This window comes from Mus caroli, unplaced genomic scaffold (genome assembly GCF_978045245.1).
Source record: "Mus caroli unplaced genomic scaffold, Mus_caroli_1 scaffold_4, whole genome shotgun sequence".
Lineage (NCBI taxonomy): Eukaryota > Metazoa > Chordata > Mammalia > Rodentia > Muridae > Mus > Mus caroli.
Genome location: NW_028227259.1, coordinates 113,805,974 through 113,832,090, shown reverse-complemented (window position 1 = coordinate 113,832,090; position 26,117 = coordinate 113,805,974). Strand labels below are relative to the sequence as shown.

At 41.8% G+C, this 26,117-nt stretch overlaps 1 protein-coding gene and 1 pseudogene across 1 annotated transcript in view; both read left to right on the top strand.

Moving 5' to 3' along the window:
• Window positions 1-9,686, top strand: part of LOC110288839 (zinc finger protein 431-like) — a 46,435-nt gene extending 36,749 nt beyond the window's left edge. The window contains exon 6 of the mRNA XM_085837002.1: window positions 9,203-9,686. Coding sequence (XP_085693128.1) covers window positions 9,203-9,253 — 51 coding nt within the window. The 3' untranslated portion in view covers window positions 9,254-9,686. The remainder of the gene's footprint in view (window positions 1-9,202) is intronic.
• On the top strand, window positions 1,702-2,725 carry LOC147005328 (UPF0690 protein C1orf52 homolog pseudogene; annotated as a pseudogene).
• Window positions 9,687-26,117: the final 16,431 nt, after the last annotated feature.

The following is a 26,117-nucleotide window of genomic DNA, read 5'->3' as shown; positions in this document are numbered from 1 at the left end:
TCCATATATTGAACCATCCCTGCATCCCTGGGATGAAACCTACTTGGTCATGGTGGATGATTGTTTTGGTGAGTTCTTTGATTCGGTAACGAGAACTTTATTGAGGCTTTTTGCATCAATATTCATAAGGGATATTGGTCTCAAGTTCTCTATCTTTGTTAGGTCTTTCTGTGGTTTAGGCATCAGAGTAATTGTGGCTTCATAGAGTGAATTCTGTAGAGTATATTCTACTGCTATTTTGTGGAATAATTTGTGAAGAACTTGAATTAGATCTTCTTTGAGGTCTGATATAACTCTGCACTAAACCCATCTGGTACTGGGCTTTCTTTGGTTGGGAGACTATTAATGACTGATTTTAATTCTTCAGGGGATATAGGACTGTTTAGATCATTAACCTGATCCTGATTTAACTTTGGTAACTGGTATCTGTCTAGAAACTTTTCATTTCATCCAGGATCTCCAGTTTTGTTGAGTACAGCCTTTGGTAGAAGGATCTGATGGTGTTTTGGATTTCTTCAGTATCTGTTGTTATGTCTCCTTTTTCATTTCTGATTTTGTTAAGTAGGATGCTTTCCCTGTGCCCTCTAGTGAGTCTGGCTAACGGTTTATCTATCTTGTTGATTTTTCTCAAAGAACCAGCTCCTCATTTGGTTGATTCTTTGAATAGTTCTGCTTGTTTCCACTTGGCTGATTTTGCCCCTGATTTTGATTATTTCCTGCCTTCTACTCCTCTGATCATGGACAGAAGTTATACAGACACTAAGAAAACACAAATGCCAGCCCATGCTACTGTAACCCAGCCAAATTCTCAATTACCATAGATGGAGAAATCAAAGTATTCAATGACAAAACCAAATTCACACATTATCTTTCCATGAATCCAGCCCTTCAAAGGATAATAACAGAAAAAAACCAATACAAGGACGGAAATCATGCCCTAGAAAAAAGCAAGAAGGTAATCCCTCAACAAACCTAAAAGAAGACAGCCACAAGAACAGAATGCCAACTTTAACACCAAAAATAACAGGAAGCAACAATTACTTTTCCTTAATATCTCTTAATATCAATGGAATCAACTCCCCAATAAAAAGACATAGACTAACAAACTGGCTACACAAACAAGACCCAACATTTTGCTGCTTACAGGAAACTCATCTCAGAGAAAAAGATAGACACTACCTCAGAATGAAAGGCTGGAAAACAAATTTCCAAGCAAATGGTCTGAAGAAACAAGCTGGAGTAGCCTTTCTAATATCTAATAAAATCGACTTCCAACCCAAAGTCATCAAAAAAGACAAGGAGGGGCACTTCATACTCGTCAAAGGTAAAATCCTCCAAGAGGAACTATCAATTCTGAATATTTATGCTCCAAATACAAGGGCAGCCACATTCATTAAAGACACTTTAGTAAAGCTCAAAGCACACATTGCAACTCACACAATAATAGTGGGAGACTTCAACACACCACTTTCACCAATGAACAGATCATGGAAACAGAAACTAAACAGGGACACAGTGAAACTAACAGAAGTTATGAAACAAATGGATCTGACAGATATCTACAGAACATTTTATCCTAAAACAAAAGGATATACCTTCTTCTCAGCACCTCATGGTACCTTCTCTGAAATTGAACACATAATTGGTCACAAAACAAGCCTCAATATATACAAAAATATTAAAATTGTCCCATGCATCCTATCAGATCACCATGGACTAAGGCTGATCTTCAATAACAAAATAAATAATAGAAAGTCAACATTCGGCGGCCGTCATGGCAGCCGAAGAGAAGGACCCCTTGAGCTACTTCGCGGCTTATGGGAGCAGCAGCTCCGACTTGTCTGAGGAGAACATTGAGCCGGAAGACGCACGACGGGAGGCCGCGGGAAGCAGGCGGAGAAGAGGCTGCCCGGCCCGCACGAGCTGTTCCGCAGCGTGACCTGCCCAGCCTTCCTCTACAACCCGCTCAACAAGCAGATAGACTGGGAGTGGCATGTGGTGAAGGCGCCCGAGGAGCCTCCAAAGGAGTTCAAGATCTGGAAGTCCAACTGTGTGCCGCCGCCAGAGACCTACACTACCAAGAAGAAGCCGCTACCGCCAGAGCTGGACATGGCGATCAAATGGTCGAATATCTATGAAGACAATGGAGACGATGCCCCCACAGAACGCCAAGAAAGCCAGGCTTCTGCCAGAAGGGGAGGAGACAGTGGAATCAGAGACTTAATTAAGAAAGCTCTCTTCTTTCCCTCTTCAAGATGATGACAAAGATGAGCGGGCATCTAAGATTCGCAGAGTGGAGCCAGGAGAAGCAGCCAAGGAGAAGTAGAGAGTTGTGACTCCTGAGATGTGTCGTTGAGTGGAGTGTTTGCTTTTGTGCGTTACTATGACAGACATCTCCGTGAACGTATTTATGTTAACGAACTAATGAGTGTCGCCTCAAGACTTTCCACTGTAGAATTCACTTTTTTATTTAAAACCTGTATGTATTTACAACTCTAATGGTGACCTGTGATTGTGAACTGACAGTACTTGGAAGCATTCTGGCTATCAAAAATTGGTGACAGGCTTTGAGAGTTTGTCACATGGACATGCCAATGTTCTATGAACCTTTTATAAAGGAATATATTTTTAAAGTAAATATATTGTATTGTACTGTGAACTTGTGGGTGCTTTTCATTAGTATCTGTACAGTGTAAATAGATGATCATGGAAATAAAATTACTTAATTCAAAAAAAAAAAAAAAGAAGAAAGCCAACATTCACATGGAAACTGAACAACACTCTTCTCAATGATACCTTGGTCATGGAAGGAATAAAGGAAGAAATTAAGGACTATTTGGCAAAGTTTCTTCTATTTCTATTTTGTGGAATAGTTTGAGGAGTATTGGTATTAGTTCAATTTTGTTTGGGAGGGTTTTAATGACTGCTTCTATTTCCTTAGGGGTTATGGGACTTTTTTTCTTTTTTCTTTTCTTAGTTTTTTTTTTTTTTTTAAACAGTTCAAATTTTATACCCTCTCCTCATTTCTCCTCTGAACCCTCCACCACGGCCACCCTTCCCTTGCTCACCATCCCACCCACTCCTGCTTCCCTGCCCTGGCATTCCCCTACACTGGGACACAGAGCCTTCACAAGACCAAGAGCCTCCCCTCTCATTGATGTCCCACAAGCCATGGTTGGTGGTATAGTCCCTGGGAGCTCTGGGAGTACTGGTTGGTTCATATTGTTGTTCCTCCTATGGGGCTGCAAATCCCTTCAGCTCCCTGGGTACTTTCCATATCTCCTTCATTGGGGACCCTGTGCTCTGTCCAGTGGATGGCTATGAGCACCCACTTATGTATTTGTCAGGTACTGGCAGAGCCTCTCAGGAGACAGCTATATCAGGCTCATCTAAGCAAGCACTTACTGGCATCCACAATATTGTCTGGGTTTGGTAACTGTATATGGGATGGATCCCCAGGTGAGTCAGTCACTGACTGGCCATTCCTTCAGTTTCTCCTCCAAACATTGTCTCTGTATCTCCTCCGATGGGTATTTTAATCCCCCTTCTAAAAAGGACGGAAGTATCCATATTGTGGTCTTCTTTCTTCTTGAGCTTCATTTGGTCTGTGAATTGTATCATGAAATAGCAAGAAAATAATCTTCTTTTTACAAACCAAAAAGAAGATAGCCACATAAACATAATTTCACCTCTAACAACAAAAATAACAAGAAGCAACAATCACCTTATTTTCCTTAATATCTTTAAATATAAATGGACTCAATTCCCCAGTAAAAAGACATTGTCTAATAGACTGGTTACATAAACAGGACCCAACATTTTGCTGCATGCAGGAAACCCACCTCAGTGACAAAGACAGACGCTACCCCAGAGTAAAAGGCTGGAAAAATTTTTTGTAAGCAAATGATCCCAAGAAACAAGATGGGGTTATGGGACTTTTTATATTGTTTACCTGATCTTGCCTGATCTTGATACCTAATTTTGCTATGTGGTATCTGTCTAGAAAGTCATCCTTTTCATTTATCTTTTCCAGTTTTGTGGAGTACTGGCTTTGGAAGTATGACCTAATGGTTTTTTAATTTTTTTCAATTTCTGTTGTGATGCTTCCTTTTCATTTCTGACTTCACTGATTTGGATACTGTCTCTGTGCCTTTTAGTTAGTTTAGCTAAGGGTTTGTCCATCTTGTTGATTGTTCTCAAAGAACCATCTCTTGATTTTGCAGAATCTTTGTATTGATTTCTTTGTTTCTAATTGATTTTCAGCCTGAGTTTGATTATTTTCTGCTGTCTACTCCTCTTGGGTTTGTTTGCTTCTTTTTGTTCAGGTGTGCTGTTAAGTTGCTAGTATGAGATCTCCCCAATTTCCTCATGAAGTGTCTTAGTGGTATGAATTTTTCCTTTCATCACTGCTTTCAGTATGTCAAATAAGTTTTGGTATGTTGTGCCTTCATTTTCATTGAATTCTAGAAAGTCTTTAATTTCGTTCTTTATTTCTTCCCTGATCAAGTAACCATCGAGTACAGAGTTATTCATTTTCTATGACTATGTGGGCTTTCTGTTGTTTCTCTTATTGTTGAAATCTAGCCTTAATTGATGGTGATCTGATTGAGTGCATGTGGTTATTTCAGTCTTCTTGTATATATTGAGTTTTGATTATATGGTCAGTTTTAGAGAGGGTTCTGTGAGGTGCTGAGAAGAAGGCACATTCATTGGTTTTTGGATTAAGGATTCTGTAGATAGCTGTTAAATCCATGTGGTTTATAACAATTCTTTCTCTGTTAAGTTTCTGTTTTGATGGCCTGTGCACTGGTGAAAGTGGAATGTGGAAGTTCTCCCCTATTATTTTGCTGGTTTAATGTATGGTTTGAGTTTTAGTAATGTTTCTCTTATGAATGTGGGTGCCCTTGCATTTTGCGGCATAGATATTCAGAATGGAGATATCATGGTGGATTTTTACTTTCATGAGTATGAAGTGTCCTTCCCCATTTCTTTTGATAACTTTAGGTTGAAAGTCTATTTTGTTAGATATTAGAATAGCTACTCCAGCTTGTTTCTTGGGTTTTTTTGTGCAGAAAACCTTTTTCCAGCCGTTTATACTGAGGTAGTGTCTAACTTTGTTGCTGAGGTACATTTGTTGCATGTAGCAGAATGATAGATCCTGTTTAGGTATCCAGTCTGTTACCCTCTGTTTTCTTTTCATTTTTTTTATTGAGGAATTGAGTACATTAATGCTGAGAAATTAATAACAAATGTTTGTTAGTTCCCATTATTTTGATATTGGAAGTGGTATGTGTGTTTGTCTGTCATTCTCTTCTTTTAGTTTTGCTGTGAGATGGTTAATTTCTTGTGGTTTTTTTTTTTTTTTTTTTTTTTTTTTTTTTTTTTTTTTTTTGCTGGTTATATAAGCCTGGGCTGACATGTGTAGTCTCTCAGGTTCTGCAAGACATCTGTGTAGGATCTCCTGGCTTTTAGAGTCTGTTTTGAGAAGTCAGGTGTAATTCTGATAGGTCAACCATGTGGTTGCTGGGATTTGAAGTCAGGACCTTCGGAAGAGCAGTCAGTGCCCTTAACTGCTGATCCATCTCTCCAGCCCAGCTTTTAATATTCTTTTTTTGCTCTGTACATTAAATGTTTTGAATGTTATGGGGAGGAAGGACTCTCTTTCCTAGTCTAATCTCTTTGGTGTTCTGTAAGCATCTTTTTAAGTTAAGCATCTCTTTAGGTTAGGGAAGTTTTCTTCTATGATTTTGTTGAAGAATTTTTCTGGCCTTCCATCCTGGAAATCCTCACCCTCTTCTATTCTTATTATTCTTTTTTTTTTTTTTAAGATTTATTTATTTATTATATGTAAGTACACTGTAGCTGTCTTCAGACATTCCAGAAGAAGGCGCCAGATCTCGTTACGGGTGGTTGTGAGCCACCATGTGGTTGCTGGGATTTGAACTCTGGAACTTCGGAAGAGCAGTCGGGTGCTCTTACCCACTGAGCCATCTCACCAGCCCCCTCTTATTATTCTTAGGTTTGATCTTTTCATAATGTCCCATTTCCTAAGTGTTTTGAGTTAGGAATGTTTTACATTTGGCATTTTCTTTAACCAATGCATCCATTTCTTCTATGGTATCTTGTATACATGAGAGTCTCTCTTCCATCTCTTATATTCTGTTGATGATGCTTGCATCTGTCTTTCCTGGACTCTTCCCTAGGTTTTCTATCTCCATGGTTGCTTCTGTTTGCATTTTGTTTATTGCTTCTATTTTAATTTTTAGGTCTTGAACCATTTTATTCATATCCTTTTCCTGTTTGATTGTATTTTCTTGCCTTTCTTTAATGGATTTATTTGTTTCCTTTTTAAATTCTTCTACCTGTTTAATTATATTTTCCTGTATTACTTTAAGGGAATCATTTATTTTCTTTCAAGGCCTCTCTTATCTTCATGAGATGGGGGTTAAGGTCATAGTCTTGCTCTCAAGGTGTTTGGATATCCGGGGCTTGCTGTAGTAGGAGAGCTGTGTTCTGATGGTACCATAATACATTGGCTTCTGTTGATTATGTTCTTGTGCTTGCCTTTAGCCATCTGGTTTTAGCTGGCTGGCCTGGTTATCCGGGTTGGAGCAGGCCTCCTGGGATGTAGGTAGAGCCATGTGTCCAGGGTCTGAGTAGGCCTTCTGGGAGGCAGGCAGAGCCACAGGGTGGGGTTCAGTGCAGTGCAGAAATCATCACTGTAGTTGTAGGTGAAGACCAGAAGGAGGATGGAGCTCCCATAGGGCAGGGCAGAACCCATGAATAGTGGGCTTGTTAGGGTTCCAGCAGTTGGGGGTGAGAGGATGTCCCATGTGTGTGTCTCAGGTTAGAGTAGACCTCTTGGGGTGCAGGGTTGTGGGGTGGGGTGCAGTGCACCAATCCATGACTGCTGAGTCAGGTTATAATGTATGTACTGACTGTCCTGGAATTCATTGCACAGACCATGCTGGCATCCATGTTGATGAGAGACACCTGCTGCTGCCTCCCGAGTTCTGAGATCAAAGGCCAATACACCCAGATCACCCATCTTTTTTTGTGATTAGTAATTGTTCCTACAATTTCCCTGTTGTGTGCTTAGTACTGTTGATCTTTTTTCTTTTCTCTCTCTTTTTATGTCTATTAGTTGGCATTTCTTTTGCAAGGATATATCCTATTCAAAGAGCAAAGAAATGAGAGAGATGACCTTATTTAGCTTTCTTCTAAAATGTCATGGATTACATAAAACTTCTGCTTAGGAAATTGTTGGAGGATACATAGGAATAAAATGGCAATATTGTCAAGGAAGTATGCATTTATTGTGTTGTTGTTACTGTGCTTTCTTTCGTACACATGTATGGGATGTTTTAGAATGCAGTGACATATGAGGATGTGCATGTGAACTTTACTCAGGAAGAGTGGTCTTTGCTGAATCCTTCACAGAAGTGTCTCTATAAAGATGTGATGCTGGAGACCTTCAAGAACCTCACTGCTTAGATGAGACAGTAAATTTTATTTCACTCTTTAAAATAATGGCATGACTGTTTCTTTGTTATTGATGCTTTTCTGCAAATTCAGTTGAGAGTGAAGAAGAGTAAGTGAATAAGCTAGTCATTGTTCTAAGGTTCACTGAAATTAGTAAGTTACTATACTTTAGGCTTTAGTAAGGTACTATACTTTAGGCTACAATTGGGAAGACTGTAATATTGGAGAACATTTTCAAAGTTCCAGAAGACATGGAAGGTAATTTTCATGTGCAAGTTGATATGAATATGCCTCTGATGACATTTCAATGTGTTCTGGAAGGTTAAAAGGAAAGCATCAGTGTAAAAAGTACTGTTATAAGTATATTGGTGATTACTAAGTTCTCACAAAACCATGTACCTCAATGTCAGGTATCTGATTTGTGTTTGTAAGGCATTCTTTTAAGAAAGAAGCAATGCCTTAACAGATATCACCATTCGCATCACAGTTCCATTAAACCTATGCTGAAGAACTGCCAGTCTGTTTAGTCTCATACTACTCAGATTGCAAAAGGTTAATCACACTGACTAGGTGATAAATAGATGTCCAAAATCTTATAATACCCAAAGAGTCCATAGTAAAGCTAGGGTTACTTATATGCTTGTAGTAACATTGCTAAGTTTAGTGAGAGGGGCAGTTTATGAGAGTCAAGATTGTTGTTGTGAGGCAGGAAGTGGTGGCACACTCCTTTAATCCCAGCACTCAGGAGGCAGGTGGAATTCTGGGTTGGTGGCCAGCCTGGTCTATAGAATGAGTTCCAGAAGAGCCAGGGCTATACAGAGAAACCCTGTCTCAAAAAACAAAACCACAAAAAACAAAAACAAAAACAAAGGAAAAAAAAAAGGAAAAAAAAGAAAGAAAGCTGTTGTGCAGAAATCCTAATCCCTTAGTTCCACCTTAATCTCACATGTCTGTGAGGAACATAGGCTGAATGCAATGTGTTTTTCCATTTGTTATTTTATTTCTTACTCTTTTAAATAGATATATCATATGTCCCAATTGATTCATGCCATGTGAGCATAGGGATATTGAAAGAAGCAAACCAGCTCTCCCAGAACAGCTAGAAGATACATAGTAGCCCCCTCTTCTAGTAGACTTTCTGAATATGATACAAGGTTACAATTGGTTCATTTTCCAACTTCACTGGTAATACATCCTAAATTCACATTGCAGAAAATCCCTGTGAATACTAGGAATTTGTAAGTTCTTCTGTTTGTCCTGATCCACTTTCCAAATGTAGTATGATTCATATTAAAGGAAAATTTATGAAGGCAATCAGTGTGGTAAAGCTCTGGTTGGGGTTGGGGGCAGTGTGGTCGGCGTGGGAGAGAGTGGGGGAGAGAGGGGAATCTGATCTGATATTGGGTGAGGAAAAAGGACTGAAGCCCTGTGGGCCAGCAGAAAGAATGTAAACAGGCAACCTCAGGAAATAGGTGGTTGGGGGACCCCCCAGAATGCACCAGAGACCTCAGGAAATAGGTGGTTGGGGGACCCCCCAGAATGCACCAGAGAACTGGGAGATGAGAGACTCCCAGGACTCGCAGGGAGAGATCTTAGATGAAATGTCTGACAGTAGGGAGAGGGAACTTATAACTTCAGCAGGAAGACAGGACATCAAGTGAGGGATGGGGTTGCCATGCCACAGTCACACCTCTGACCCATAATTGTTTCTGTTTTAAAGAATTACAGGGATGGAAATGGAGAGGAGTCTGAGGAAAAGAAGATTAAGTGACAGGCCCAAGGTGGGATCCAGCTCAAGGGGAGGTCCCAAGGCCTGACACTATTACTGAGGCTATGGAATGCTCATGAATAGGGACCTACCATGACTGCCCTCCGAAAGACCAAACAAGCAGCTGAAAGAGTCAGATGCAGATATTTGCACCGGACCAATGGACAGAAGCAGCTGACCCCTGTTGTTGAATTAGGGAAGGCTGAAAGAAGCTGAGGAGAAGGGTAATCCTGTAGTTGACCCAGCAATTTTAATTAATCTGGACCCCTGAGATCTTTCAAACACTGAACCACCAGACAACATACACCAGCTGATATGAGGCCCCCAACACACATACAGTAGAGGACTTCCAGGTGTGTGTTCATTCAGAGATGCTGCAACTAATCCTCAAGAGACCTAAGGCCCCAGGGAGTTTAGAGGTCAGGTGGGGTGGGGGATGGGGGCATTCATGTGGAGATGGGGTGGGGTGTGGAGGATGTGTGGGATGTGGAGCAGTCACAGGGTGGATAAGGGGGCTGGGAATGGAATATAGAGTGTAAAAAATGAATTAAATATAAAATAAAATTTAAAAAATGTGAGCCATGTAATAAATTCTTTTACTATTGAAAAACATAAAAGCAAAATTCTAGGCCTTTAGGCACAGGCTTGGGAATGTGACCTCTGTGACTCAATGCTCCAAGGTATGCTAATCATAAAACAGATAGTGACATTCCTTGACCCACTCGCTTCCTGGGTTCAAAGAGTGTCCATTCAAAGAAAGTCACCCTGACCCACCCTGACCATTGCTGGAACCCACTATTCAAATGTGCTATTGTTAGGGGCTCCTAGAAAATGTCTTGAGAGATAACACGAACAATTACCAGGTATTCCTTGTGACGCTTGTGACTTTGTACTTCCTTGTGACTCTTAACTGGTATCTTTGGTATTTTCCAACAATGCCCTCCCCACTTCCCTGAGTTGTGGTTTCTTCCTTTAAATACCCCCTTACCCAGCTACTGGGGTGCCTCGGTCTTCTACCCCTGTGTAGTGTATGATTGGAGGCCCGAGAACACTCTTGAATTAAAAGTTCTCTTGCAGTTTGCAGCAAGACCGTTTCTAGTGAGTGATTTGGGGTGTCGCCTCTCCTGTGTCAGAACATGGGGGAGTCCTTACGTTGTGGGTCTTTCACTATCACAGATATCTTCAAAGACACAAAAGAACCCAAAATTTAGGGGAAACCATGAATGTAAACAAAGTGATGAAACATTAAGATGTGATTCCTCTTCACCATTAAACCTAATTGTAAAATTAATTCATACAGAGAAAAAGATTCATCAGTGTAATGAATGTGGCAAAGCTTTCACATGTGCCAATTATCTTTGCAGACAGGAAAGAAGTCATACTGGAGAGAAAAATCTCTGAATGTACTCCATGTTGTAAAGCCTTTGACTATCACAGTCACCCTCAGAGGAATGAAAGAACTCATACTGGAGAGAAGCCTAATAAATGTAATCAATGTGGTGAAGCCTTTGCATGTTACAGTCATCACCGATTACATAAAAGGACACATACTGGGCTGGAGAGATTGCTCAGCGGCTAAGAGCACTGACTGCTCTTCCAGAGGTCCTGAGTTCAAGTCCCAGCAACTACATCGTGGCTCACTGCCATCTGTAGTCGGGTTCTGGTGCCCTCTTCTAGTGTGTCTGAAGAGATCAAGGTTGGTGTACCTATATGCAAAAATAAATAAATAAATCTTTACCAAAAAAAAAAAAAAACCCAACCCCCCCAAAAAAAACCCCAAAAAACACATACTGGAGAGAAACTCTATGAATGTAATTAAAGTGATAAAGCCTTTGCACATCAAAGTCATTTTCAAAGGCATGAAAAAATGCATACTGGAGAGAAACGCCATGAACTTATTTAATGTGGTGAAGTCTTTGCACATTTTTATAGTCTTCATCATCATGAAAGTATTCATACTGGAGAGATTCTATGCATGTAAGCAACATGATAAGCCTTTGTGTTAAGTGTCTGCTTAAGTACAGTACAACTCCAACACCAGGTCAATGAAGATGACAAGAATTTATTATAAGCAAGCCACTACTGATCAATGAGGACTGTAGAATATACTCAGGAGCTGAAGTGCAACCCATGAAACAAAGCTTTTAATCTTGAAAACCACAAATGTGTTCCAAGTTACAGATACATTTCTCACCCATCAGCACTTAGGGATAAGGGCTTTCTTTATGTGATTGAACGCTGTCAATGGATGCAGAATATAGGTTTTACAGTCTAACCAATCATATCCATTTGTTTTTGTGTGTGTGTGTGTGTGTTTAAGAACAGTGATAATATTTTGTGAAAGAAAAGATGAATAACAGAAGCTATTCAGCTATTGGGAAGTCTTCAGCTCCCCTATAGCTTAGGAACTTGAACGTAGTTTCATTCTATGATTAAATGGAGACCAATAATAAAAAAGGGAGTACTTAGAACATGTTTATTTTGCTTGTTCCCAAAATTTGTATATCACAGTTCTCTACATATACATATACATAAAAGAATACATACTGGAAAGAAAGGCTGTGAAATATAAGCAGTGTGATAAAGCCTTTTCTGGCAGTGGCCCTGTAGGGAAGAGCTTATGAATGCTTCACTGATAGGACTCTCCTATGGCAAGGCCCATAAAAATCCCTTCCCACTTGGCAAAGACCTGGGGTGAATTCGGTGGCTTCTATGCTTATTATCTAGATCACATGTGCTACAAGCCCTCCTTGCTTTTGCTATGCTTATGTTAATACTCATAGCAATGTTTACTTTCACCTTGTTGGTCATGGAAAAGGTTGGAATCATGTAGGCTGAAAGCTCTGCAAATGATTCTGTGTTTTTTTCTCAATACTCTTTCAAGGAGTAAAAATCTCTTTGCCTCTCTTTGCCTAAGTCGATCTTCCAGATGTGACCATTATTCCTGAGTATTTTGGGACATGTAATCATTTCCCTAGAGAAACAGCTACAGTCACACTGAGTAAACCTATGGGTCCTGCTTGCATAACTGTTCTGAGGAAGCTATGTCTGATAAGCAGAGACTTAAAATAGGGAAGCCATGTCTGATCAATACAGACTTAAAAATGGTTCTTAGAGAGATGGTATCAAATTGGTAGGTGCTTATCAGGAAAGGTTGCTTGGTGCAATGAACACATCTCTATGTGCAATTAAAAAAGTATTCTGACAGAGGGGTGCTAGTTGATGAATGGACTTATACCCACAAAAGTTTAATTTGTGTCACCTTGCATAACTGAATAACCTGCTACCAGCTGGGTATGTGCACATGTCCACAGGGTATTTCTGGCTAGACATGTATTTTTGGCTTGCCGAAATTGAGCTTTGTAGTGCAAAATAAGGTTCAGGAGTAATTGACCTAGCAGGAGATGGGAAGGAGGAAGGAAAACTATTGGGGCTTTTACAGTGATGGGGCTTTTATAATACTGATATGAATCAACACCAGTGACAGGTCCCTAAGTACAAAGTCCCAGAGGATGAAAAAGACAGGAAAAGTAGAAGGTAGAAAGTATAGAAGCTGGGGTGGGGAGGCCTTGCAGAAGCTGTCTTATACCAAGTAAGCTTTCTAACAATAGAACCTTGTACACTACTTACAGTGGAAAACAGAAAGAAATGGGAAACTTCTATGAAGTCATCAGAAACTCTCAGACAATGGGACAAACTCAGGAGGAGATACTCAGGGTATCTGTACTGGCTAGTTTTGTGTCAACTTGACACAGCTGGAGTTATCACAGAGAAAGGAGCTTCAGTTGAGGAAATGCCTCCATGAGATCCAACTGTAAGGCATTTTCTCAATTAGTGATCCAGGGGGAAAGGCCCCATGTGGGTGGGACCATCTCTGGGCTGGTAGTCTTGGGTTCTATAAGAGAGCAGGCTGAGCAAGCCAGGGGAAGCAAGCCAGTAAGGAATATCCCTCCATGGCTTCTGCATCAGCTCCTGCTTTCTGACCTGCTTGAGTTCCAGTCCTGACTTCCTTTGGTGATGAACAGCAATGTAGAAGTGTAAGCCAAATAAACCCTTTCCTCCCCAACTTACTTCTTGGTCATGATGTTTGTGCAGGAATAGAAACCCTGATTAAGACAAATTGGTACCAGCAGAGTGGGGTATTCCTGGGACAACCTGGCCATGTTTTAGTGGGGACTGTGGAAGGACTTTGGAACTTTGGGCTAGAAGATCCATTCGGTGTTAACAGTTCTGTCAGATGTTGTGTAGGAACTGGGGGATAATGTTGAAAACAGTGCAGAAGATGGAGGCCAGGCTTGTGAAATTTCAGAGGGAAAATAAAAGACTCTTTTCAGGGCCATTGTTATTTTGTTTGTGAAGATTCTGTGGTTCTGGTTAGCTGGGGCTGAAGAATCCGCTGTGATTAACAAGATACCAGAACTACTAAAGCAAAAACTTTGCATTTCTGGGACTATTGATGCTGGTTAGCTGGAGCTAAGAAATTCGGGGTGATTAAGAAGAGACCAGCATCATTGAGGTGACATCATCTGGGAAGTGTTTTCTGAAAGCACAGAGACTGTGTTCCAGAGATAGCCAAGGTTGGACCTTGTGCTGGGGCTGGACTTGGTAATGTGTAAGAGTCTCCCAGGTGGTACTGGTTTTGCAGGCATGAAGGGGTCATGCAGGGTAGCTGAGGCTTGGCACTGTGAGAGGCCATGGAAGGCCATTGGTGAAGGTGCAGCCTCAGTTGCAATTGATGGCCCAGGACTGAAGGGGTCTTGCAGTGTTTTGGAGATGCCAGTGCCATGAGATGACCACCAAGAGCAGCAGCAGTGGAGTACAGGCATCTGGAGCCTAGAGGATGTGTGCTACAAAGGGCATGGCTGGAGAAGTGACCCAAGCCCTTGGAGGAGCCCAGAAGATCGTGAGTTGGATCCCAGACATTGGACGGTTGCAGATTGATTTTTGCTTTTGATTGTGACTGTGCCCTGATATTTTCCCTCTTGAAGGAAGAAAATATTTTAGTGGAGCCCACAGTTAAGAGACTTTTAATTGTAAAAAGACTTTGGATTTTAAAAGAGATGGATATTTTAAAGAGATTGAAAATTGAAGAATATGTAAAGAGTGTGGGATGTTTAAAGTTATTTAGACCCTGGGGATGAATAAGAATGTTAGGGTTGAGGCTTAGTAGTGATGTGTTTGTGTGTCAAGTTGACAAGGGGTCAATTGTACTGGCTAGTTTTGTGTCAACGTGACACAGCTGGAGTTATCACAGAGAAAGGAGCTTCAGTTGAGGAAATGCCTCCATGAGATCCAGCTGTAAGGCATTTTCACAATTAGTGATCAAGGGGGAAAGCCCCTTGTGGGTGGTACCATTTCTGGGTTGGTAGTCTTGGTTCTTAAGAGAGCAGGCTGAGCAAGCAAGTAATGAACACCCCTCCATGGCCTCTGCATCAGCTCCTGCTTGCTGACCTGTTTGAGTTCCAGTCCTGACTTCCTTTGGTGATGAACAGCAGCATGGAAGTGTAAGCCAAATTAACCCTTTCCTCCCCAACTTGCTTCTTGGTCATGATGTTTGTGCAGGAACAGAAACCCTGACTAAGACAGCATCTTAAAAACATTACTGACTAAGCCTACAATGGATTTAGGAATGAAAACCACAGCCCCAGGTGGTATGAAGAACTGTATTCTCAAAATCTGAAGCAACCTCTCCCCAAAGTCCCTGACCCCAGAACATTACCAGCTCTCATAAGCATATTCCTGGCTTTAAAGAAGGAGCTCCATTTGTTTCTCAGTATATCAGGGCCTGCCAGGAGCCTCCTAGTCTGGGTTGGGGTAGTAGTGAAGTTACAGAATAGGTGTCTGGTGAGGGTTTTAAAGACTGAGGGTCTTGGACCTTTCCAGCTCTCTAACTGTACTGAAATGCTGATGATGACATCTAAAAAGTCCTAAAAACTTTCTTGCTCTTTCTGAGGGTAAAAGACTGCTGGCTTAGGTAGCCTAACAGGGGAGGATTAAGCAATGTGGACTTTGTTCTATCTCAGCAGGAACTGCTGGGCTCTAACTTTCAGCCTGCTATTCCAAAATCTCAGAAAGGAAAAGGGAGGGACACTTAGAAAAGCTATTATAACATTTATTACTAAGTTGTACAAAGTTTCCTATGAAAGTTATCTAAGAGGAAAATCAAAAAGACCCTAAGTGGGGAAAGTGAAAAATTCTTTAAGTGGGGACAGGCAAAAAATTCTATTTTAAGTGGGGAAGGGCAAAAAATTCTCCTTTCTTTTTCTTTTCTCATCTCTCTGTCCTCAGTACTTATACATCTTTCAGAATACATGATCACATGTTACAAAGTTCATCACAAGTTCACAGAAAAAAATCAAATCATAAACTGAAATAGAAGTTTACAACAGAGAATGTTTACATGCATATCCATTTCAGTAATTACCTAGCAAACATCCATCACTTGTCTCAGCTTCACAGGTTCAATGAAGGCTTAAAACCATGACAAAGTTATAAGTGAAGTTCTGTATAGATAAACCCAGTCAGTACTTTATCTTCTGGCCTAGCACCTATAATAAATCGTTAGTTCTCTTTTTATGACCTTTACTTTATATTACAACCTCTTGTAATGTACTCTGAGTAGGAGAATGTCTGGTTACCATCTAAGAGCAATTAACTGGTGACACTTGAGAGACATAATTGTAGGACTTCTTATGGGATCATCATTAAGACTTAAGTCATCTAGTTGTCTATATAACATCACTACAAGAGAGTACATCTTCGTGGATCTGTGGAGATCTGCTCCTGAGGGGGGTGCTACTACTTAGTAATTGTTATATACGTTTAATAATAAATGGAAAAAGCATAATAATAGCAGGAATCTTTCCTAAAATGAGTCCCTCACCACCTTGATTAATAAGGATGCACATGTCCCAGATTATATAATAATCTGCAGCAGCCAGCGTCAGGATGATCACCTGCTAGTTATTAGTTATTGGCTTGTCCCATTATGGCTCCTGACAAGGGCCTTAGGGAAAGCTCCCAAGGCCTAGGCCCCAGGTTGTTACTGGCTCTGCCAAGCTTGTTCCTGGGTTTGAGAAAAAGCTATCATTCATCATATATGAGGGCCTCAGAGAAAGGTATGCTTGATTAGGCCAGCCCTCAACACAACAGTTTTGTCTCTTTTTCATAGACTTATCAACTAGTGTGATTTTGCCCATGTGGCAGAATTGTGCATTTCTCAAGTAAATTAGACCTTTATGGCTCACCAGGCTTACTGTTGCTTGTGATCCTGTAATGCCCCATTGAGCAGCTTGTTAGAGGCCTGCTCTTTAATATGAGGTTTGGCCTGGTGGCTGGTGGTAAATAAGGGGTGTTTCCTTTATCACGGTTTAGAGCCAAATTTCTGGACAGTCCTGGTGAACAAACATCTGTATCCTAGTATCTTAATCTCTAACAGGCTTGGTTAGCATAGTACTTATCTGTGAGAAGTTTTAGAGGCATTTCTCCCTCATCTAAATTCTACCTTACCATCTCCTAAGCACTGGCAAATCCTTTCCATCACTGACTATACTCTTCCACATCAGACCTTAAGATTGGATTGCTGCTACCCAACACATGAGATGCCTTTTACAACCTCCACAAATTAACTCCAAATGGATCTTACACCTAAATGTCAAATGCTAAGCACAGAACTTTTAAAGACACTAGAGAAACTAGGCCTCTCCAAGTTTGGTATCCTGCCAAGGATGTTTCTACACATAAGGCGCTGATGGAAATGCTTTGTACAGACTCAGCCCCCAAGAAATGAAGTTAGTCAGAGGCCATCTCTGGTTCCTGAGAATTGTTAGAATCACAAACGACCTCACAGGTGGCCACAACTCACCAGTTTCCCACCCAGCCCCAGGGAGGACCCAACACACCACCTCCCCATCCTACCCAGCTACTCTTCCCGACTGTGGACAGTGAGTGTGTGCTAACCAATTCCCAATTTCAGAGCTTGCCTGAACTCACCTCCCATCACCCACCATCAGCATTCAGGGCATTTCTCACAGTACCATTCAAGCCTACTCAGCCACAGGACTGAACCTGCAACATGGCATCCAGGAGAACACCACACGTAGTCTGACTCATAGGTCTGCCTGGAGGCCCTGACTAGCCAGTGAGTCTTGAGCACCTCCCTTAGAGTTAGAGTGTGCTGAAGGGACACAGCATAGTGTTTCCTGACCACAGTCAGACCCTTTCTATATCTACAGAGATTTGCTTTTCAGTAGCACTTGTGACTGCCCTCCAATTGTCTACCCATCTGTCTTCCCACCCAGACCCAGGGAGGACTCACCACTCCAGCTTCCACTGCTCAGTTGCCTGCTCCTCCCCTTTGTGTGCAGTGGCCCTGTGTTCACCAGGTGGAGACTTCAGAGGTTGCCTGAGCTCCCCTCCCAGCACTCAATAGACACTTCTTCCTCCTGGAATCAAGGTAGATGGCTTGCATAGCCCTTGACTCAAGTTGTAGTGGTGTTATTAATCTGTCTCACAGGAGAAGGGTGCCCAGAATATTATCAATTACAGAGGGGTTTTAGGAAACAAGAGTTTTGTTTTGTGCCTTCATGCTGGGTTCAGGCAAACTACAGCTACTTTTCCCCTGGTAGGTCTGAGACAAGCTGGGAGAAAAGCAGGAAACAAATGACACACACTGTGAAGCACTATTGTTAGCTGGCACATCTTTCTCAGTGGGAAGGTGGAAAAACAAAAACCTGTGCACACACACAGCTATATTAGTAAAGAATCACTTGATGAGCAGAACTGAGAGAATGAATCTCTGTATGCATGTTGAAAGTGAATTTATTTGAATATCTCACAGTCTAACAATGGCTGTCTACCAATGGAAAGTTGAAGAATCCAGTGTGGTTCAGTAAATGTGGTTGGATGCCTCAGTCTTCAGTATATACTGGTGTTTCAATGAAGTTGGCTTTTTAATGCCAGGAAAAGAAAGGAAGGAAGGAAGGAAGGAAGGAAGGAAGGAAGGAAGGAAGGAAGGAAGAAAGAAAGAAAGAAAGAAAGAAAGAAAGAAAGGAAGGAAGGAAGAAAGGAAGAAAGGAAGAAAGGAAGAAAGGAAGAAAGGAAGAAAGGAAGAAAGGAAGAAAGAAAGAAAGAAAGAAAGAAAGAAAGAAAGAAAGAAAGAAAGAAAGAAAGACAGTGGTGGCACACGCCTTTAATCCCAGCACTTGGGATGCAGAGGCAGGTGGATTTCTGAGTTCAAAGCCAGCCTGGTCTACAGAGTGAGTTCCAGGACAGCCAGGGCTACACAGAGAAACCCTGCCTCAAAACACACACACACACACACACACACACACACAAAGAAGAAGAAAGGAAGGAGGGAGGGAAGGAAGGAAGGAAGGAAGTAAGTTGTTAGCCAGATGTAAGGGAAGTAGACAAAGAGAACCAGCTCCCATCTTCAGCCATCTTCAGTGTCCTTTCTCTATGTAGCCCACCACCAGAAGCTGTGGCCTAGAGTAAAGGGGGGTCTTAGCACTTCAAAAAAATCCAGATTAAAGGCGGGTTTTCCCAGTTCAAAAGCTATAATAAAGAAAAACCCTCCAGAGTACCCAAACTCTTTCAGTTTTAGTTAATTCCACATGTAGTCAGTTTGACTACAGGAAAAGCCTCAATGCAGGACAAGATGAAAGAACAGAGGGAGTCTGGATACGTTCACATCTAGGTTTTCCTACTCCTACTCCTCTTCCTACACATGCTATGTTAGCCATTGTTGGACTAGTTGGATTACAGCCTGTGAAATATTCCAATACATCCACTTTGTACATACCTAGATTTACCCAATCAGGTCTGTTCATCTAGAGAACCTTCACTAATACAGTTCTATGTGTGAATGTGTGTTCACCTTCCCATGGAGGAAGGTGTGCTGCCTAACAACAGTGCTCCACAGGGTTTGTCATGTGGTTCCTGTTTGTCTCCCAGGGTTCACATACCTACCAGCTGAAAACTAGCTGCAGTTTACCTAAGCCCAGCATGAAGGACACAACCCAAGTGAAATTAGAGTATTTTCGGGTTTATTAGGGGCAGCTCTGTAGTGGATTCACTGATCCCAAGGAAGCAGAGAGTTCACTAGTCACAAGGAGGTCAGAGAAGTTATGGGATGGGAGAATAAGAAGCAGAGGTGGGGAGAAAGAGCCAACAAAGCAAGCTGGGAAACATGCAGGGGAGTAGGGATTGGGAGGGAAAGTGGAGGGAGAAGGGAGAAAGACTGCAGAAGGAAGAAAGGGGAGAGAGATCAAGACAGAGAAACAGAGAGACAAAGAGTACAAAATGTCTGGATTATGTAGGAAGGGCTTCTAGGAAGGGAAAGCCTGGTCCCTGGGCTGGAAGTTCAAGGTACAAGGTGGGGTCTGCCAACTTTGCCCTGTAACAGGTGGAGAGTGAGGAGTGCTGGGAGAACCTGGAGGCCCAGCTGTAACCTTCCCAGCCTTGAGCAGACTGAGCAGACATTGCACATTCACCATGACAACCCAGGACAGTGACAACTGTCTTTGTTGCAGTTGGAGGTTCTCATGGGAACTTAGCTGTTTTGGCTGCCTGCACTGACATTGCTCTACAACATACTGCAGCTGAAGAAGGGGGTTTGTAGGTTTTCCCTTTATAAACGCAAACCTTATTATTAAACTTTGAGCCTTGATCAGAATCTTTGATTGGCTTCATTCTTCTCTCACCCCAATACCTATTCATTTCCAGTTCCTGTTTCAGGTAAACCCAGTTTGCCCATTGCAGGTGGATGACTCCTTTGGTGTGTTAATAATATGCAGATCAGCCTCTGATCCTGGGTCTGAAACCCAACAGCAAGAAAACAGAACTATTGTTTGCACATGACACTCTTTAATTGTTAATATCCTGGGTACCCTTCCGCTTGTGGGACAGATTGATAAATCCTCTGCAAGTTGAGTAATGAATGGGCTATGCAAGCTCCCTACCTTGATTCGAGGAGGAAGAAGGCTTACAAGCTAGCGAGTGAGGGAAGCTCTGGCTGAAGTGCGATCACAAGGTCACTGCCCACCTAGGGGAGGAGCAAGCAGCGAAGCAGTGGCAGGGGAGTGGTGGGGCCTCCCTGGGGCTGCGCGGGGAGACAGATGGGTAGCCTATTGGAGGACCAACACAAATACTACAGAATTGGAAATCCCTGCAGGTCTGGACTTGCAGCTTGTTGGGCTGAGAACCTCTACACGGTGTACCTTCAGCACACCCTAACCCTAAGGGAGGAGCTCGAGTCACTCAAGACTTATTGGCCAATCAGAGTCTCTCGGCCAACCTGCAAATCAAAAGGAAGGCGGGTTTTTCCGGGTGCAGTGGCGCCTGTTTCGCTTAGTTGCAGAGCAGACTAGATAGGTCCCCTGTTCTGTGCTCTTCTCTCCTGAGGCGGAATGCTTTGGAGGGTACTCAGGCAAGCTCCAAAGTTGCGACATGGTGAGTACAGGGTCACTGAAAACAATGGGGAGAAACCGGAGTCTGAGCAGCGCGAGCTGCTGTGGTGGGTCTTTCCGGGGACTGCATGGGAGTCTGCGGCCACCTGTGAGGTCCCCTGAGGTCCTAGCAACTTGGAGGACCCAGCTGTAGAGTCTGAATAACTTTACTGTGGGGCTGCATGTGTGCAGAGCATTTGGCTTGTGTGTAGAAAGATCTTTGGCGTGATCCCAAACTCAGAGTCCAGGACTTTGTACCAGTTCTGTTCTTAGCACTTGAGGTTAAGGTGGACAATCCATTTGGAGTTACTTTTGGGGAGGTTGTAAAAGGCATCTCATGTTCTGGGTAGCAAATCAATGTCAAGCTGTGATGTTAAAGAGTAGAATTGATGATGTAAAGGATTAAGTAAAGCTTAGGAAATAGCAAGGCACACCAAGTAGAATTTAGCTGAGGGAGGACTGCCTCACACCTCACAGATAAGTACTATGCCAACCAGGGCAGTTAGAGATTAGGATGCTAGGATACACATGCTTGTTCACCAGGATTGTCCAGAAATCATAACAAAGGAAACAAACTTGATTTATAATCTGCCACTAGGCCCATCTCCTTATCGAAGAGCAGGCCTCTAATCAGCTGCTCAATGGGGCATTACAGGATCACAACCAACAGCAAGGCCTCTTGTGCCATAAGGTTCAGTTTTCTTCTTGAGAAAAGCATAGTTCTGCCACACTGGCTAGATGACATCTAGTGACAACCATTTGAAAACTTAAAAAAAACAAAACAACCCACAACCAGTGCATTGAGTGCATGCCTGATCCAGCTGCACTTTACCTGAGGTCACCATGTCTGGAGCAGGACACAGCTCCTTCTGAAACCCAGGAACATGCTTGGCAGAGCCAGTCACAGCCTGGGCCTAGTCCTTGGGAGCTTTCCCCTTGCCCTGTGTATAGAGAGAAAACAGGGCTCCTTTACTTCTTTTTTTGTTTTTGTTTTGTAGAACATGATGTTAATATTTTCAATTGTTAATATTTTTAAAAGAGAATAATTATTTTAAGATATATTTCACTGTTATATCCTCCTTTTCATTTCTGATTTTATTACTTAGGATACTGTCTCTGTGCCCTCTGGTGAGTCTGGTTTATCTAGTTGATTTTCTCAAAGAAACAGGTCCTGGTTTTGTTGATTCTGTATATAGTTCTTTTTGTTTCTATTAGTTTGATTTCAGCCCCGAGTTTGACTCTTTCCTGCCATCTACTCTTCTTGGGTGTATTTGCAGAGCTCCTTCTCTAAATTCAGTAACGTGCTTGGGAGAGCTGGTACTGGTCTGGGCCAGGGCCTTTGGGAGGGGTTGAATCAGATTCTGAGAGCACAACTTCCCACCATATGGGGCTGTGGTTATCAGTTCCAAGGCCACTAGAAGTTTGGTCAGAAATGTTTTTGATTTACACTGATTTCCCCTCCTGCAGCAGTGTTTGATTAGCCTTACCTGAGTGTGTCCCATTGTCTGATGTTTCTGCGGACTTCCTACTTTCTTCATCTTCCTGCTGACTTCAGAGGTGTCTCCCTTCTCCTTCCTTTTCCCTCATGTCAATCGTGTACAAATAGTATTCTTAAGAAGCCGACTTAGTATAAGCCATAGCTTGTGTAAGACCTCCCACCCCAGCTTTCATATTCTCTACCTTTTCCTTTTCCGATGTTTTTCATCATCTGGAACCTTCCACTTAGGACACTGTTAGTAACCTGCTGTGGTAGCGCACTGGTGTCCTTAAGAAATGATCCTGGAATATGCTCGCTGTGTAAATTTCCCATGTGTCTTAGTGGCTAGACTTGTAGTCTCCAGTCTGTATTTAAGTTGTTCAAAACTTAACCTGGAACCTGAACCTAAAAGAGACTTAAAGGTGGCAGCATATGTGGAATGCAAAATCCATCCTAGTCTGGCTCCTCTTTTAGCCTTAATCAGTGTAGCTGGTCTTTGCTACTTTATGGTTTCTTCTTTTCCCCTCCCTTAAACCCCTTCCCTGACCCCCCCCCCAAATCTTTCACCCCCTAACACCAGACAGGAGAGAAACAGAGATGGAGGAGAAAGAGATCCTTTTTTTTTTTTTCACTGTTTTTTTTTTTTTATTACATATTTTCCTCAATTACATTTCCAATGCTATCCCAAAAGTCCCCCATACCGCCCCCCACTTCCCTACCCTCCCATTCCCATTCTTTTGGCCCTGGCATTCCCCTATATTGGGGCATATAAAGTTTGCAAGTCCAATGGGCCTCTCTTTCCAGTTATGGCCGACTAGGCCATCAGAGAAAGAGATCCTTGAGTCTAGTTTCTGTCCTTGTACTGGACCCCCCAGCATGAGTCAAACAGTCTCTGATTGGGGAGCAAGGATTAAAAATAGGAAAGGTAGAAGGAAGATGCAAAGCCAAGAATTAGATTTGGGAGAACTGCTGGTTAATACTGCTGCAGCAGCAGCCAGTAGCAACCACCAGCCTTGAGTTTATTTTTCATAGTCTTTTTATACCCCACAGAGCCTTGGAAAGCAAAGCCACAAGGTAACTGAAACAATTTCCTGAAATATACACAGACTATCTGCTCTTTTCCAGAAGCAACTCCCTTGAGCCTCAGGTATACCTTCTCTTATCATTCCATGCCTCAATCAGACAGGGAAATCTCCCAACAGACCCTGATCTACCTTGACTGCCTGGGTACAAACAAAGAGTAGGGTCAGTTCTAAGGCATAAACAAAGTAGAAATGTAAGAAAAAGGGTGTAAACAAAGTTCTCCTGGTCGAGGTATTCAGGGTCTTATCAAGATGATCAAGGTATGACAGGATATGAGGAACACATTCCTCAGCTGTAATTTTTTTGAGCTTACTTCCTTGACCTAACCCAGTGTCAAATATTCTTGCAATTTTTTTCTAGAAGCGGTCCACAACTGTCCACACCTGGGAGAGTAGAAGATTCTAATAAAATATAAACTTACCATACTAGGGCTCTGTCTGCCCCTAGGGTAGGCTGGAAGGGGAGGCTGGGAAGGTCTGTGCTGTCTGAGTCATTTAATCTCTTCTTCTCCAGTAGGAGAGCTGCTACTGTCCTCTGGGCAGCCTAGCAATTAGGAGTAGTAGCTTGCAGGTTCTTTCCATAATTCTCCTATTATGCAGTTCATCAGAGAGCTGTGAGGAGACCACAAACCATGCCATTGTGATTGTGGCAGCCACCAGGAAGAATAGGTTGGCTAAACAATCTGATTGGACTGTGATGGACTGTGAACCAGACTGTGTTTCTTTGGTACATGTGGTGACCTGGGCAAAAGGCCTTGACCTCTGTGTGGATTCCCTGGGGAGGAGGAGGTTCTGCAGCTCTGGCCATAGGAAGCTGTGTTGCTTATAATCTCACTGCCCGCTGTGCACACACATGGAGTGCTTTTGGTGTGCAGAAGATAAATTTCAAAACTGAAAATCTGGTTTGTCGAAGTTCTAAATATTTCATTGCAAATTCAGATTTGTGTGATAAATTTTACAAACAGTTTAGAAAGTTGTAGAGATGAGGTTATGGGGATCCTCCTTCGGCCATATTTGATTAAAATCCTTTACCTTTCCAGTATCACCAGTCACAGTGAATGGAGTGATTCAGGGAAATTCAGTTCCAGGGTCGCCAAGGAGTTTCTGAGTTCAAGAGTATTCTTAAGTGTGCATGGTGGTGTGCAGGTGGGTAGGGCAGATTCTACATCATGTGGTATAATCCACGTGGCAGGAGGCAGACATTAAATTATTCTTCAACCTTGGTTTGTGTGTGGGCTCATTGGGTCTGGGTCTGTGTGAGATCTCTAGTGGGTATTAGGTGCTGCAGAACCATAGCCCAGCTTTCTGATCACCTCCATACAGAGAGCCTCTGTTTGGAAGTGAGCCTCTGTTTAGAAGTGAGGTCAGTAGTAGTTGGAGGGTCAGAAATATAACAGTTAGGGGTCACTTTCAGTTATTTTTGTGGAGTTGTGAAGTCCTTGTTCATTCCATTTGTATACACATCCAATCATTGGTAATATTAGTCATGTTCACAGGTTTCCTGGATGAGTTTCCTTAGGTCTTTTAATTGAAACTTGACTATACTTTAAGGCTTATTTTTTTGGCTTTTTTTTTTTCTGAACATTTCATTATTTTTTCACAAATGTTGTAAAGCTTTTGATTGTTGTAGCTCTGTGATAAGTAGGGATGGAATTTACATTGTGCCAAAATGTGTACTATTTCTTCATCATCCTAGTGACAATTCTGAGATTATTTTCATATGGCAGGTAGCTTTGGAATCAGCTTTCCTGTTAGGAGTTTATTTTTTTTAGATTCTTTTGAATTTATGGTGCAAATTGAACCTACCCAACATCCCCCCCCTCACTTTTTAAACATCACTATAATGGTGTTGTTTACAGTTGTAAGTGTGTGAAATTGACGCTGATGTGAAATAATGTATAAGGCTATAGAAAGAGGACTTTAGCATAGAATTTAGTGACACAGAATACATCAGAACACATTATTAGAGTCACATAAATGATATCTCACTAAGTATAACTTATTGAGAAAACAAAGAGAGTGCAAATACGACATTGTCCAGTATTGAACACTGATTATGAATGTTGCACATGATTGTGTTTTAGGAATAAATTCTGATATCAGTAGGTTGGGATTTTCTATAAATATTAACTAAAATTAGTTAAGGCCACATTGTGTTATACTTGATATAAAACTGTACACATTTAATATATGTATTTTGATATATTTGGATATAATACCTACACTCAAGCAACCCCATTGTACCTAGCTCTTATAAAAATGACAGAATTGCCATGGATCCCAGCAGTTTTCTCAGTATAGTTTCCATGCACTTGAATTAGTTTTAAGAAGAATCAGAATTCTCATGTTCATTGCAGTTGTATTCATAGTACCCTAAATATGAGAATTACTTCAGTGCTCATTTGTTGAGGACAAACTGGCTGCCTCAAGGAGAAGTTGTGCTAAAGGAATGAATACAATAGTAATGGTTAAAGGACTAAGTACTTGTAAAGACTCTCACAGTCAGTGCTGTATTGGTCTTAAAAACGGCATTAATTACAGCTTAAGCATTGTCAACGCAATTCTTTTTCCATATAATTGTAATCTTCAGTGTTCTCTTGTGGATATGAGAACTTGAACCATCTTGTGTACCTTGCATGTAGGAATGGAAAATGAAGGTTGACCATTCAGCTCAGTCAAGTCAACAGGATCTCAAGGGAGAGCAAGGATTGAAAAGAAGAAGACCATTAGACAACACTATAACATTACTCCAGGCATTGCTGAGGCTGAAGTGGGTCTATTTTTCTTAAGCCTGCTCTTATACCATTTTAAGTCCATAGCAGTAATAAGGTCAGTTCTAGGTCAAGGAACTGAGAAGACAG